The sequence below is a fragment of the Ursus maritimus genome, unplaced genomic scaffold (genome assembly GCF_017311325.1).
Source record: "Ursus maritimus isolate PB19 unplaced genomic scaffold, ASM1731132v1 scaffold_3, whole genome shotgun sequence".
NCBI lineage: Eukaryota > Metazoa > Chordata > Mammalia > Carnivora > Ursidae > Ursus > Ursus maritimus.
Window position 1 is genome coordinate 90,315,493 of NW_024425563.1, and position 14,104 is coordinate 90,329,596.

Sequence of the window (14,104 nt, forward strand, 5' to 3'; positions counted from 1 at the left end):
TTTTAAAGAATACAGTATATAATGCATATAATATACAAAATATATGTTAACCAACTATTTATGTTACTGTTAAGGGATCAGGTCAGTGGAAGGCTATTGGTAGTTAAGTTTTTCAGGAGCCAAAAGTTAAAGGTGGATTTTCAACTGTACAGAAGGCCTCGGGCTCTCGTAATGCCTGCATTGTTCCAGGGTCAACTGTTGATTTTGTATCCTGAAACTTTATTGAATTTATTAGTTCTAACATCCTTTTAGTGGTATCTTTGGAAGGGTTTTCTACAAACAGAAGATTTTACCTCTTTCTGATTTTGATGCTTTTTTTCTTTCTTTTTTTAAGATTTATTTTAGAGAGAGAGAGTGCACGCACACACACATACACATGTGGGGGGGGGCTGAGGGAGAGGGGGAGAAATACTCAAGCAGACTCCCCACAGATTGGGGAATTGTTGCAGGGCTCAGTACCAGGACCCCAAGATCATGACCTGAGCCAAAATCAAGAGTCAGACACCTAACCAACTGAGCTCCCCAGGTGCCCCAATTTCTCTTGTTTTTTAAAAAAAATTTTTTGCCTAATTGCTCAGGTTAGGACTTCCAGTATTATGTTGAATAAAAGTGGTAAGAGTGTGTATTGTTGTCTTGTTCCTCATCTTAGAGGAAAAGTTTTCAGCTTTTCATTATTGAGTATAGGATGTTAGCTGTGGGCTTGTCTTAAATGACCTTTATTATGTTGAGGTATGTTCCTTCTATACTTTGTTTAGTTTTTATCATGAAAGGATGTTGAATTTTGTCATGCTTTTCCTGCATCTACTGAGATGATCCTGTGATTTTTATCCTTCATTTTGTTGATGTGGTATATCACATGTATTGATTAGCGTATGTTGGACGATCCTTGCATAGGAAGTGGTTTTTATATCCTTTTGGGGAGGGTAATCAACAAGTTTTTGAAATGGGTATAACCGCTGTTAGCATGTGAAATAAGCAGGGTAGGGGTGCCTGGTTGGCTCAGTCCTTTGGTGTCTGACTTTTGATTTCAGCGCAAGGGCTCACACTGGGCGTGGAGCCTGCTTAAGATTTTCTTTCCCTCTCCCTTTGCTCCTCCCCCTTCCCACTCACATGTGTGCTTGTTCTCTGTCTCTCAAATAAAATAAAATACTCTTTATCAATACTAAACCCCCATATTAAAAAGAAAAGAAATAAGCAGGCTAAAAAATGTTGAAAATAGTGGCTACAATATCAGACACAACATATATGGAACACTGTCATTCCAGAAAGTTCTTTTGGATAGCACTGTTCAATATTGTTTTTTATAATAAGGGATTAGATCTTATAGTAAAATTTTTAAGAATCAGTGTTTGCTAATTATGCACCATTTCAGAAGACCTGGACTCTTGGAGAGATTGTGTGATACAGTTGAGTGAATAGTACACCATGCTCTTTCTAAGGAACACTAACCTAATTAACAATAAGCACTAACCAGTTGAGTTTCAGGATACTGAGTTTTTATTGTGGTTCTGCTTTGTGTTACATGAATTTGGAAACTTGAGAAACATAGAAAGTTCTCTTAACTTCTTAAAAAGATACTATCATCTCTTAAAGACATTGGGACGCCTAGGTGGCTCAGTTGGTTGAGCATCTGCCTTCGGCTCAGATCATGATCCCGGGGTCCTGGGATTGAGTCCTATATCAGGCTCCCTGCTCAGTGGGAAGCCTACTTCTCCCTCTGTATACTGCTTCCTTTTCTTGTGTGCACTCTGTCTCTCACACAAATAAATAAAAAAATTTTTTAAGATTTTTTATTTATTTATTTGACAGAGAGACAGCCAGCGAGAGAGGGAACACAAGCAGGGGGAGTGGGAGAGGAAGAAGCAGGCTCCCAGCGGAGGAACCTGATGTGGGGCTCGATCCCAGAAGGCTGGGATCACCCCCTGAGCCGAAGGCAGACGCTTAACGACTGAGCCACCCAGGTGCCCCCAAATAAATAAAATCTTAAAAAAAAAAAAAAAAAAAGCTTAAAAAAAACATTAAAAACAGACAAACAGCTAATACATATTTAATGCAGATTCGACAGTATAGAAATATTAGGAAAAAAACAGTTTTAGAAAGAAGAAAAATCTTATCTTTAAAAGAAGGACTTGCATGGGGCACCTGTGTGGCTCAGTCATTAAGCATCTGCCTTCAGCTCAGGTCATGACCCCAGGGTCCTGGTATCAAGCCCAGCACCATGCTCCCTGCTCGGTGGGAAGCCTGCTTCTCCCTCTCCCACTCCCCCTGCTTGTGTTCCCTCTCTCGCTGCCTCTCTCTCTCTGTCAAATAAATAAATAAAAATCTTAAAAATAAATAAATAAAATAGAAGAAGGACTTGTGGGGTGCCTGGATGGCTCAGTTGATTAAGCAATTGATTCTTGGTTTTGGCTCAGGTCATGATCTTGGGGTTGTGAGATTGAGCCCCAAGGTGGGTGGGCTCCGTGCTTAGTGCAGAGTATGTTTGTCCTCTGTGTCTCCCTACTCTCGCTCATGCTTTCCCTCTGTGTCAAATAAATAAATAAAATCTTAAAAAAATAAGAGGACTTGCTATCTACCATCCATTTCAGTTCTTTTACTAAGACTTCATGACATCATTCATTATATAGTCTTAGAGTTGCACTTCTTTCTTACCCTCATAACTTTATATGGCTGAAGTATAAGGTCATTAGTAAAAATGACCTAAACTTGAATTTCATGATTATATTTAATTTTAGGTTCCCAAATCATGTTATGAACTGTAAATATATCATTGACATTTATTAGTAAATATGCACTATGTGAGAGAATGCTTGTTTACTAGGACATGAAGTTAAAAAGTTAAGGAACTTTTGAAGAGAAACAGAAGAACTGGAGAGGAATGGAGGGTATGTCAAAATTTTAAGTCTTTGCTGGTAATGCTTACCCAGATTCTTTCCAGAAAAGAATAATTTAATAGGCCAGAGGAATTAATTGTGTTGGGATTTTACCTAGTACCTTTGTCTCTCTTTCTTAGGTGAGACAGTGGTCATAAATCTTTCAGTTAAATATAATTTGTGTGTCTATATGAATTGGGTGACCAGAATCTTGCTTGTGTAGGAAAGCTAATTTAACAAAAGTTCTGTGCTGTTACCTCTGATGAAATGATAGTCTCTTTGCTTTCCTCCTGCTCTGTACCTTTCTGCTGCTCTAGAAGCATGGTCAGACTTGTTTTGAGGTCTCAGTCTGAAGGGAGAAGAAATAAAAAATGTGGCTGAGTATTTATTTCATATTATGACATTTTTGGTTCTTATACTGAAGTTGTTTAAGATATATACCACTTTATATTTAACAAAACATTTCCTCTCATTTCCACAAATAGTTGTAAGCTCTTTGGTAATTTTAATGAATATTTAATGATAAGCAAGTGTTAGATTTGAATGTTTTCTAAACAGTGTTCCCATTAATCTAAAATAGTGTTACATAAATACTACATATAAAGGATGAGGTTTATATGAAACAGTACCTCAGTGCTAAACACAAGTTGGCCCTTAGTACATTTTGAAATCTTTTTTGAAAGAATAAGGGAGAAGTTGAATTGTATTTGAGTTTATCTTAAACCTAATCATCATTTCGTTTTCATACTAGAATTGTAGAATGTTTCCTCCATGCTTTATTAATGTCAGATATAAACAGAATTTCCAGTCCTTCCTTTTTTCTCTGCCCATTTTAATTATGGGTTCTTAGGAGTTTCTTTGCTTTATTTACCCTCTCCCTGTAACTTTACAAAATTTCAGCAGGAGCTGTCTCCTTCACAGTGTATTAATTTGTTTCTTGTGTTGACCTACCTACTTGACAGACAGAAGGTCTGGGTTTAATATGGCATACAACTAGATCAGGCAAGGTTCTAGAAGGAAACAAATCCAACTGAGATGGTGCAAGAGACTTTAATGAAGGATTGCAGAGGTAGAGGTGGATTAAGGGAACCCACAAAGGATGTTTTCTGTAGTTACAGAGGGAAGGTTAAAGAGGCAAGGAAAATATAATGTTATTAGAGCCTGGGGAGATCTGTGGAGAAAGGGGTGCCTGACAGGGGCCATGGTGGTAGGGTGACAAAGCTTCTGTCAGAAAATGTGACCAAAAGGAGGGAGAGTGCTGGGAAGGAATAATCCAGCATTGTTCTACCTTCTGATCTACCAGTGACAGGGAGCACTGAAACCCAGAAGATGTGTCTGTTAACGTTAGCCTCCTTGGGCACAGAGTTGGGCAGAAGAGTATTGGAGGAATAGGGTAATGGCAGTAAGATAATTACCAGTACAACTACCGATCAGTATGGGATTGATTTTAGGTAACATAGTATTTTAGATTAAATTTCTAATCTGTAAACTTTAGATATATCACTCCGGTTGGTGGGAGCATTAAAACGAGACATGGCAACCATGTCAAAGTAATATCATAGTGCCTTTGGTGCAGCTTCCTTTCACGTGGCGCTGTGCTGCATTTGTTGTATAGGAATTTTGGTTGCCACCATACTTTCAAATGTATGATAGTTTTTGTGTTTTCCAGTAATTTTGGGGAGGTGAAATACACAGTTGTTATTAAGTAGTTTCCAGAATTTAGAGATTGTATTTACTGTCTCATGATAGACATTTATCTTTTTCACTCTTACTTTGGACAGAGCACTACTGACTTCTGAACTTGGGAGATGAGGATGCTTTTCAGGTGTGGAGATGGTCTCCCTGGTGAATGATTGGTCAGACTTGACTCTGCTACTGCTGTCATTGGTGTGTCCTTGTTGCATACTTCTGTTTTCCAAGACAGCAGGGACGCCTTGTCACACTTTTTCTCCTAACCGTACAGTATTTCTTCTCACAAAGATCTGCTTTCATCCATTTTCACCTTTGAGCATTCTTAGGCTAGACCAACATCAAGATAATCAGTCTATTTTCAGGAAACCTGTAGCTACCAGACAATAATCTGCTTAAAAGCATTTTCTGTTTTTAAAAAATCCACAAACTGTATTATGATTTTGAAATCAAATAAATTTCTGTTTGATTTCACAGGCTTGAGTTTGCAGTTTTTATAAAGTTCAAACTGAACTTTTCTGAATTACTGACTAAATCTTCATTATTTTCCACCAGACGTTCTGCCAAATCCCGAAGCAGAAGCCCATATTCATCTAGGCATTCAAGATCTCGTAGCAGGCACAGATTGTCTAGATCCAGAAGTCGTCATTCTAGCATTTCTCCTAGCACACTAACTCTGAAGAGTAGCCTGGCAGCCGAGTTGAACAAGAATAAAAAAGCCCGGGCTGCAGAGGCGGCGAGGGCTGCAGAGGCGGCGAAGGCTGCAGAGGCGGCGAAGGCTGCTGAGGCCGCTGCCAAAGCTGCCAAAGCTTCCAACACTTCTACGCCTACGAAGGGGAGCGCAGAGACCGGGGCTGGCGTGTCACAAACCAACCATGTGAAGGATGTGAAGAAACTGAAAACTGAACATGCACCTTCTCCCTCCAGCAGTGGAACTTTAAAAAATGACAAGGCAAAAACAAAGCCACCTCTTCAGGTAACAAAGGTGGACAATAACTTGATTGTAGATAAAGCCACCAAGAAAGCAGTTGTGGTTGGGAAGGAGAGTAAATCTGCTGCTACAAAGGACGAACCAGTATCTCTTAAAGAGAAAACCAAACCACTTACACCAAGCTTAGGAGCCAAGGAGAAGGAGCAACATGTGGCTTTAGTGACCTCTACATTACCACCGCTACCATTGCCTCCCATGCTGCCTGAAGATAAAGACGCTGACAGGTAGGTTCCAGAAAGTGTTGTCACCAGCAGTTTAAAGAAAGAAAGAAAAGTTTGAAGTGAGAAGTTATCTGATCCCCCCAAATAGAAAGGTTATTAAAAAATCATAAGTTATCTTTATTATGTACACCTTAAAATGAAGCACATCCTTGTAGGATGACAGAATTAACGTTTAAGAATTCCAGGAAAAATTTGCTGTTGCCTTGGGATACAATGTATTTTAGCTTGGGAATTAGAAATGCCCGTACTGTGTTTTCTTTAGCTTAGTGTTCCTTAATGACACTATCAGAAACGGGACAATTTATGAGAGAATCTGCCCTGGGTGATAATAGCAGGTGTGTTGGTTATTTCTAGGTTTCTTCAGTGGTCTTATAAATTTATCACTCTGGGTAGCTTTATGAGTTTATCATTTTTTAGACTTTTCTTGAATCTTAATTTTTTGCAATTGGAGATTAATTATATGTTACAGAAAATCCATAATGTGTTTATGTTTTCCTTTAACATGTTTACAGATTTGTATTGTGAATATTGGGGATATGAGGGTTTTTTTATTTTGAAACATTTTATTTTTTAGAGGATGAAGGTGAGTGTAAAGTAAGTGCAGTTCTAAGAATATTTCTGAAATGTATGCTAGGATAGAAGCATTATGCTATTGTGTAATATCTATTATACCACTTAACCTTTTTCATTTTTATTTTTACGGAGAAATTAGAGCTGTTTTCCCCTCATTTTCTGTTAAAAAACAACTATATGAGTAGTTCTCCTAGCTGACATCTTTATAGAATTCGAAAACAAGTGGATAAAAATGCTGTGTGGGTAGGTCTTTCAAGTGCTCACTTTGGCTGGCATTATGAAAATTTTATAATTTAAAACAAAAAAAAATCATAATTCTTGTGTTTCGTGCCCTCTATAATGTCTTTTTTCTACAATCATTAATGTTGCCAAGAGATCTCATCCAAGAAGTATTCTCCAATTATACCACTCTAATTGTGGTATTTACAGGTTTGACTGTTCTCTAGGAACACTGAAGGTTCATAACAGAGTAGTGATCTATAATTTGATGAGTCCCGGAATGGGCTTCCATCACAGAGAGGCATGAATGCAGAATTGAGTCACTTCATTAGTAAGAGAATAACCCAGTTGCCAAGAATCCAGTGATTCTGGGGGTGCCTGGATGGCTTAGTCAAACATCTGACTGCAGCTCAGGTCACAGTCTTGGGGTCCTGGGATTGAGCCCCAGTCAGGCACCCTGCTCGGTGGGAGTCTGCTTATCCCTCCCCACCTTGCCCCCCCCCACTTATATAAACAAGTAAAATCTTAAAAAAAAAAAAAGAATCCAGTAATCCTGGGCCAGTGAGACTTGTTGTTTTCTACTTTATTCTTCATATATGCTTTGGAGATAAATTTTAACTGGTGAAATTTTCAAGAACTCCAGATACATGCAAATGAGTGCTTAAGGAGGGTATTCTTTGTGCATCTGTTTTTAATGAGATGGTGGTACATGTCATGCTTATCATTAAAAAATTTTTTTGACGCACCTTCTTTTTTGTCTCTTCTGCTTTTCTCTTCTGTTGTGTTTCTGCTCTTCTTTCTTTGAATGTGCTTTGTTTGTATGTTTCATGGATATAGAAATTTTTAAGACCCCTGGGTGCTACTACTAACATGTGTGGCCAAAGATTGATTCAACACCAGTCACTCTTCTTTTTGACGCTCTAAATGTCCTTGGCCAGTGGGAACTCCTTTAAGCTGACTGCTTTGTCCTTTTGACATGACCTATTTATTTTTGAGTACTTCTGGCCAAGTAATATCTTTTAGGCTCACTTTGAACTTTACTTCACTTCCAGACCTGGAATTTATTATTCTCCAAAAATTACAAGGTAGACTGTTAACTATATGCTTTCATATAATAAATGGTTTTATTTTTTTTTTAATTAGGATCTTACTATGCAAAATACTCCTTTACTTGTTTTTTTCATTAATGTGTTGGACATCTTTCCATGTTGGTGTATAGATAGGTTCAATATTCCTATCTATAGGAATGGATAAATCATGCTCTTATTAACTATTCAGCTGTTGATTAAGGGATACTTAGATTTATAATTGTTTGCTATCAAATTTTGTATTGGTATTTTATGTATATGAGAGCAATTTTTTGTAGGATAGTTATCAGGTTAAAGTATATACATTTATTTTTTAATTTTTATTATTTTTTATTTATTTTTATTTATTAATTTTATTTTTAAAAGATTTATTTTTTTATTTGTTAGAGAGGGAGCACAAGCAGAGGAAGTGGCAGACAGAGGGAGAGGGAGAAGCGGGCTCCCCGCTGAGCAAGGAGCCCGATTTGGGACTTGATCCCAGGATCCTGGGATCATGACCTAAGCCAAAGGCAGACACTTAACCGACTGAGCCACTCAGGCATCCCAATTTTTATTATTTTTTAAAGATTTTATTTATTTGAGAGAGAGAGTGCAAGCAGGCAGTGGGGGGTTATAGGAGGAGAGGGAGAAGCAGACCCCCTGCTGAGAAGGGAGCCCAACGTGGGGCTTGATCTCAGGACCCTGGGATCATGACCTGAGCTGAAGGCAGATTTTTCACCAACTCAGCCACCCAGGCATCCCCAAATTGTACTTCAGTAAGACTGTTACCAACTTATATAGTCTTTAAAATATGTAATTATTTAACTTTGCATTTTTCTGATTATTGAGATAAAGCATCTTTCTGAATACTTGTTGGGTATTTATTTTTTCCAGTGAACTACTTGTTCATATCTTATGCTAGCTTTTCCTTAATACTGTTTTCCTTCTTCTAATTGATTTATAGGTGCTCCTTATGTTAGGGATCTTGATCTTTGCTTACCGGAATTTTTTGCTTGTCTTTGACATTTGTTTGTTTTGTTTTTGGCTATATGGATGTTTTTCATTTTTAAATATAGTCAGATCTAATAATTTTTCCTTTATAACTTATGGGTTTTTAAGTTAAGAAGATCAAGTCAAGTCATACAAATTTGGTTTTGGCTATTATATGAAGAAGAAAGATGCTCTCCCCCATCACTCTGTGGATTGATAGATTCAGTTGTTTCTAACATCATTTACTGAATATTCCATAATGTGTGGTGCCATATATAAAAATTCTTATAGATACCTGTATTTCTGGACTCTCTTTTCTATTAACATGTTTTGTTATTTCTTTGCTGGTACTTTTTTGTTTTAACTTATTTAGATGCATGGTAAATTGGTTCTCAGACTCAAATTTCTGCTATGGGGTAGGCAGGTAATACAAAAGTGAAGGGATGGAATAAATTAAGGATTAGTGAATAGCTCTGCTATTCAGTCTCAGCTTCAGTGCTACTGAAGCCCACATAAATTTGGGCCCAGTGTTGCTAGAGTTTTTAATTTTTTTTTTTTTTTTTTAGGAAGCCTGAAATCCAAATGTTTATGTAAATCTTCTGATTTAAAAATATTGGCAATTTAATTCATAGTTTTTTTTTTTTTTAATGTTGGGTAGACCATAATACATATTCCTTGACTTCAACCAATCTTGGGCTTCTGATTTGGGATCTTTTAAAATAAGTTGAGCACATAACAGGGCAAATCGTACTTTTACTCTTTTTCAGAAACTTTTTGGCAAATTTTTGCCTTTATGCTTAGACAGTCTATAGTCAGTCTGCTTGTCAAGTTATATTAAAGTTGTTTGGGACTCAACCGAAGGTGGTAGATTAATTTGGAGACTGATAGCTTTACAGTATTACAGTTTTCCATACAAAAACATGGTTTCTTTCTATTCATTCAGATCCAGTTTTATGTTCATCAGTCATATCTTTTAATTTTCTTCTATTGATCTTGTACATTTCTTGTTAAGGCATTTTATTGTTTTTGTTGCTATAATACATGGAACTTTTAAAAATCACACTTTCTATTTGGTTATTGTAAGTAGTCAATTAAAGTAATGATGTTTTTATTATATAGTGTTATTCTTGGAAAGTTAGTATTTCATTTCTCTGAAGTCTGGGAGGCTTGCTGAATTTGGTAGTTCATGTAAAAATATATATTAATTTAGGCAGTTTTTTAATTTATAAATTATAAATAAAATTAAGACTTTTAGTTTTTTCCTCTAGAAATGTTGATTTGAATGTTCAGACAAATGAGAATTTTTTACTAAAACCTTACAAGTAACAGACTACAGTTTTCTAAGTAAATTATGGGAAATAGATTTATTTTCAGGCACAGTTCAAGTGGTACCTTTTTTAGAAAGAAGCCTTTACGGTCTTTCAATTCTGATTTAGCAACCCTTCAGCTGCATTACTCTAGGAACTCCTTTGTGTAGTACTTTATCCTGCTGCTTATTTGACTGTGTTCTCCAAAAGACTGTCCAAGCTTCTTTCTGAGAGTTCTGTCTTAATGTATTTGTTATTGTTTTTGCTGTTAAACTCCAGTGCCTTACCTAATACCTAGCACATAGAAGCATAAAATCAATGTGTTGGATGGACAAACATTAATACTGAAAAGTGAGCTGTGTGATACTTTTTTTTTTTTTTTTTGAGAGAGTGAGTGTGGACGCATGCGTGAGGCAGGGTGGGGCAGAGGGAGAGAATCTTGAGCAAACTTCTTGCTAAGCATGGAGCCCCATGTGGGGCTCAGTCCCACCACCCTGAGTTCATGACCTGAGTCAAAATCAAAAGTCGGTTGCTTAACCCATTGAGCCACCCAGGTGCTCCCATATCATTACTTTAAAAATAAAACTGCAAACCAATTTCCTTTTGAGCATGTTTTTGCTGTTAAAGAACTTCTGGGGCCCCTGGGTGGCTCAGTCACTTAAGACTCTAACTCTTGATTTTGGCTCAGGTCATGATCTCGGGTGGTGGGATCCAGCCCTGTGGGGGCTCCGTGTTCAGTGTGAGTCTGCTCTGGGTTCTCGCTCTCCCTCTTCCTCTGCCCCTCCCCCTCCTCACTCGTTCTCTCTCACGAGTGCTTGCTTGCTCTCTCAAATAAATAAATAAAATCTAAAAAAAACCCCTTCTAGTGAGTAACACGGGGTTCTGAAGAAAAAGCACAATTTTATTATAGTTATTGGTAAATGGTTTTTATCAGATGGTATTAAAATGTGTTTGTACAATATTAATGTTCAACATGAATTGAAGAAGTTATAATTAAAATGAAATGGTTTACTTTGATAATACCATTTGTAATTTGTGACCCAAGTGGTGTAGTCTCTCTAAACTTTTCTATTATGCGACTCATAACTGCTATGAAACTGTGTGAAGTCCAAATTCTATTATCGTTATAAGATTCTCTTTCAAGAAATATCTTATTATTAAACAGGTTTTTTTAGTAACTGGGAGGCTCATTACCTATTTAAGATACACTTTTTGCATTCAAAAAAGTACAAAACTAACTGAAAAATTTTTACCTGTAGTATCGGTAAGTTAAAACCTTAAAAAAAATTTAAAAGAATCGTTGTCCACTTTAAGAAAATTAACCCTGAAAAGGGGCAAAGCTAAATTATTTGTTTGTGGTTATTTAAATGGGCAAGATAAATAATAACGTGTAGCGTTATTTCTTGAAAAACCTCTTTATGTCTCTCCAGTAGAGTAAAACAAAATGCTATCACAAAACTAAGGAATTTTCCTGTGAAGCATAACAAGTTGACTTTTTTAGTATTAATTTACAGTTTTACAGTAATTCTGTATCATCTTTAAAAGTATACTCTTTAGAACAGTTCTAGATTTGCAGAAACATAATGATACTACAGAAAGTCCCCATATACCCTGTAGTTTCTTAATATCTTATATTAGTATGGTACATTTGTTACAATCAGTGAACACACATCAATACATTATTGTAACTAAACTTCACACCTTGTTCAGATTTCCTTAATTTTTATCTAATTCTGTGTCATTTTTACCCCCAAATTTTGTATTTTGCAATTGAATATAGTACCTTATTTTAGCCGGAAAGTAAAGAAACTTAGTTCGGTATTTTGCCTTTGCCACTCAAGTTTAAGATGTGGCTGCATTTTTATTTCTCAAATAAATGTTTGGGTTTTATTTGTGTGACTCTCTTCTGTTTTAGCTTACGAGGAAATATTTCAGTAAAAGCGGTTAAAAAAGAAGTAGAGAAGAAACTACGATGTTTACTTGCTGATTTACCACTGCCCCCTGAGCTACCGGGAGGAGATGATCTCTCAAAGAGTCCAGAGGAAAAGAAAACAGCAACACAGTTACATAGTAAAAGGAGGCCTAAGTATGTGCTTGCTTTCTACCTGCTCTTATATTGACCAGAAATGATTCTGGGTCATCATAAAATCCTAAAACAAAAAATTAAGATTTAAAATAATAAAAAGTATATTTATTCTTTAAACTTAAGTATACGAATAAATTCTAGAGTTTTGAAAAAATTTAATAATTCCCTGCATACCTATTCAAAAATGACTAATAAACCGAATTTAATTTTCTCTCAGTTTGTAATGTATTAATTTCTTGGGTTATTATATGTTAAAGATAATTTCTATAATTAAGATGTTTAAATAACGCAAACACTGAAATTGGAGAAGGTGGAAGTCAGCATTCAGTGAGCCCAAACAAAATTAGTAATGGGCAAGCTGCTATGTTTTTCTTTGCTTTTTAGCTCCATTTGCTCCCATAACTAAATGTATTTTTCATTCTGCAAGAGGTGGAGTGGAAGAAAGTTTAAAATCTGTATCCTAAATTAGCTTCAAGTAAGTGCCTAGAGATAACTCTTTCCCTTGAAACATGTTTGTCAGTTAAAGGGGGAGAACATTGATTGTTTTTTTTCCTTCTACTTAACCAAGGGAAAGTGTGAGTAAGACTTTGAGTTAGATCTGATTTTAGAATTGCTGTTCCGGTGCCTAGTGTGAGTATGAGGTGATTTTTCTAGTATAGAGTAGAAAACTAGAAAACTTTTAAAATCATCTTTCTGAGTATTGTAGCTTTATTCCTTTAGTTGAATTTCTGTTACATACCAGAATATTGAGAGACTACAGAATTACCTATTTTTTTGAGGAATGTCAAATATTTGTCATATACATACATATATATGTATATATGACACACACAGACACACATACACAGTGTAGATTCCTGAGAGTTGATTATATTAATAATCTTGTACTCTCTTGGACTAAAAATCTTTCTTGCGTTTTCATTTTTAAGGTAATTTCATCTAGCCATAAGTCTAAATTTGTCAATAAGCTTTATAGTGAGACTTTCAGTAATGTTCATTATCAAACTTGTTTTTCAAAAAGTGAGTGACAAGTATATACAATAGATGGAAAGGAAAACTTCCTGGAGTTTGGTTAGAGAATTTTGACTCTTTGTATTAGTGTTGGTTTTATCAATTCATTGAAAATTACATTTTATTTTTGAAAGTTCTTCATACAAGCTTTACTTCTTTTTCTCAGCTTGTTAGTCTGTAGAAGAATTGGTGTGGAGAAATGATGCCTTGACTTTCATGATAATTTATAATACCAAATTACAGTGTTACTTGTCTTAGTGATCACAAATGTGCAAGGGTGGGAAATAAAGGATATAAAATTGGGAGAGGGTGGATATTAAATATTAAACAGTTTATTCAACTTGCTTGATTGTATATAAAAACTTCAGAACTATATTTGATAGAATATGTGGGCCTCGCTATGGTGAAATCAAAGAAAAAGATATTGACTGGGGAAAACGCTGTGTGGATAAATTTGATATCATCGGAATTATTGGAGAAGGTACCTATGGACAAGTTTATAAGGCCCGTGATAAAGACACTGGTAAGTATGTCAACTGCTGTGGATCTATAGATCTATTGAATGTACTTAATTTGTTTTTCTCTTCAGATGTGTAATTTGAGGTGTTTTGTTTTTTAAGTTAAATTTGAATTTATCATGCTTTTGTTTCATCTTGTTTTTTGTTTTATATGTACACTTAATGTAAGATATGAGTACATGTAAGTGGGTATGTAAACATTTTTAAAGTTTTTTTTGGTATTTGTGGTATGGTGGGATTTAGGTTTCTTTAATTGTGAATAAATTCTTATGTTGTTAGTAATCAGGGAACAAAAGTATCTTGACCGTCTTAATAGTAAATTTTGTTATATTAAGCATTATGTAACACTTTTTCTTTTACCCGAGATATTCTTTTTTCTGTCGAAGTTACCCTTTTATTGGAAGCTAGATTTAGCAACTTAATCTTCTAGAACATAATCAGGAACCTGCGAGAAAGTTTCAAAAGTTTTTACAGCAGAGTAAAAAGTAACTGTGTCAGAAGCTATGTATTTTACCAAATAATGGGTAGAGCCAGTGCTTAATCTTTACTTATAATTCCT

At 35.7% G+C, this 14,104-nt stretch overlaps 1 protein-coding gene across 2 annotated transcripts in view; it reads left to right on the top strand.

Moving 5' to 3' along the window:
• The window catches only part of CDK13 (cyclin dependent kinase 13), a 118,889-nt gene that overhangs the window by 22,077 nt on the left and 82,708 nt on the right, over positions 1–14,104 (top strand). For both annotated transcript variants that reach the window (XM_040644421.1, XM_008703610.2), the window contains exons 2-4: positions 5,118–5,777; positions 11,846–12,016; positions 13,411–13,550. In XM_040644421.1, the coding sequence (XP_040500355.1) occupies positions 5,118–5,777; positions 11,846–12,016; positions 13,411–13,550 (971 nt within the window). The remainder of the gene's footprint in view (positions 1–5,117; positions 5,778–11,845; positions 12,017–13,410; positions 13,551–14,104) is intronic.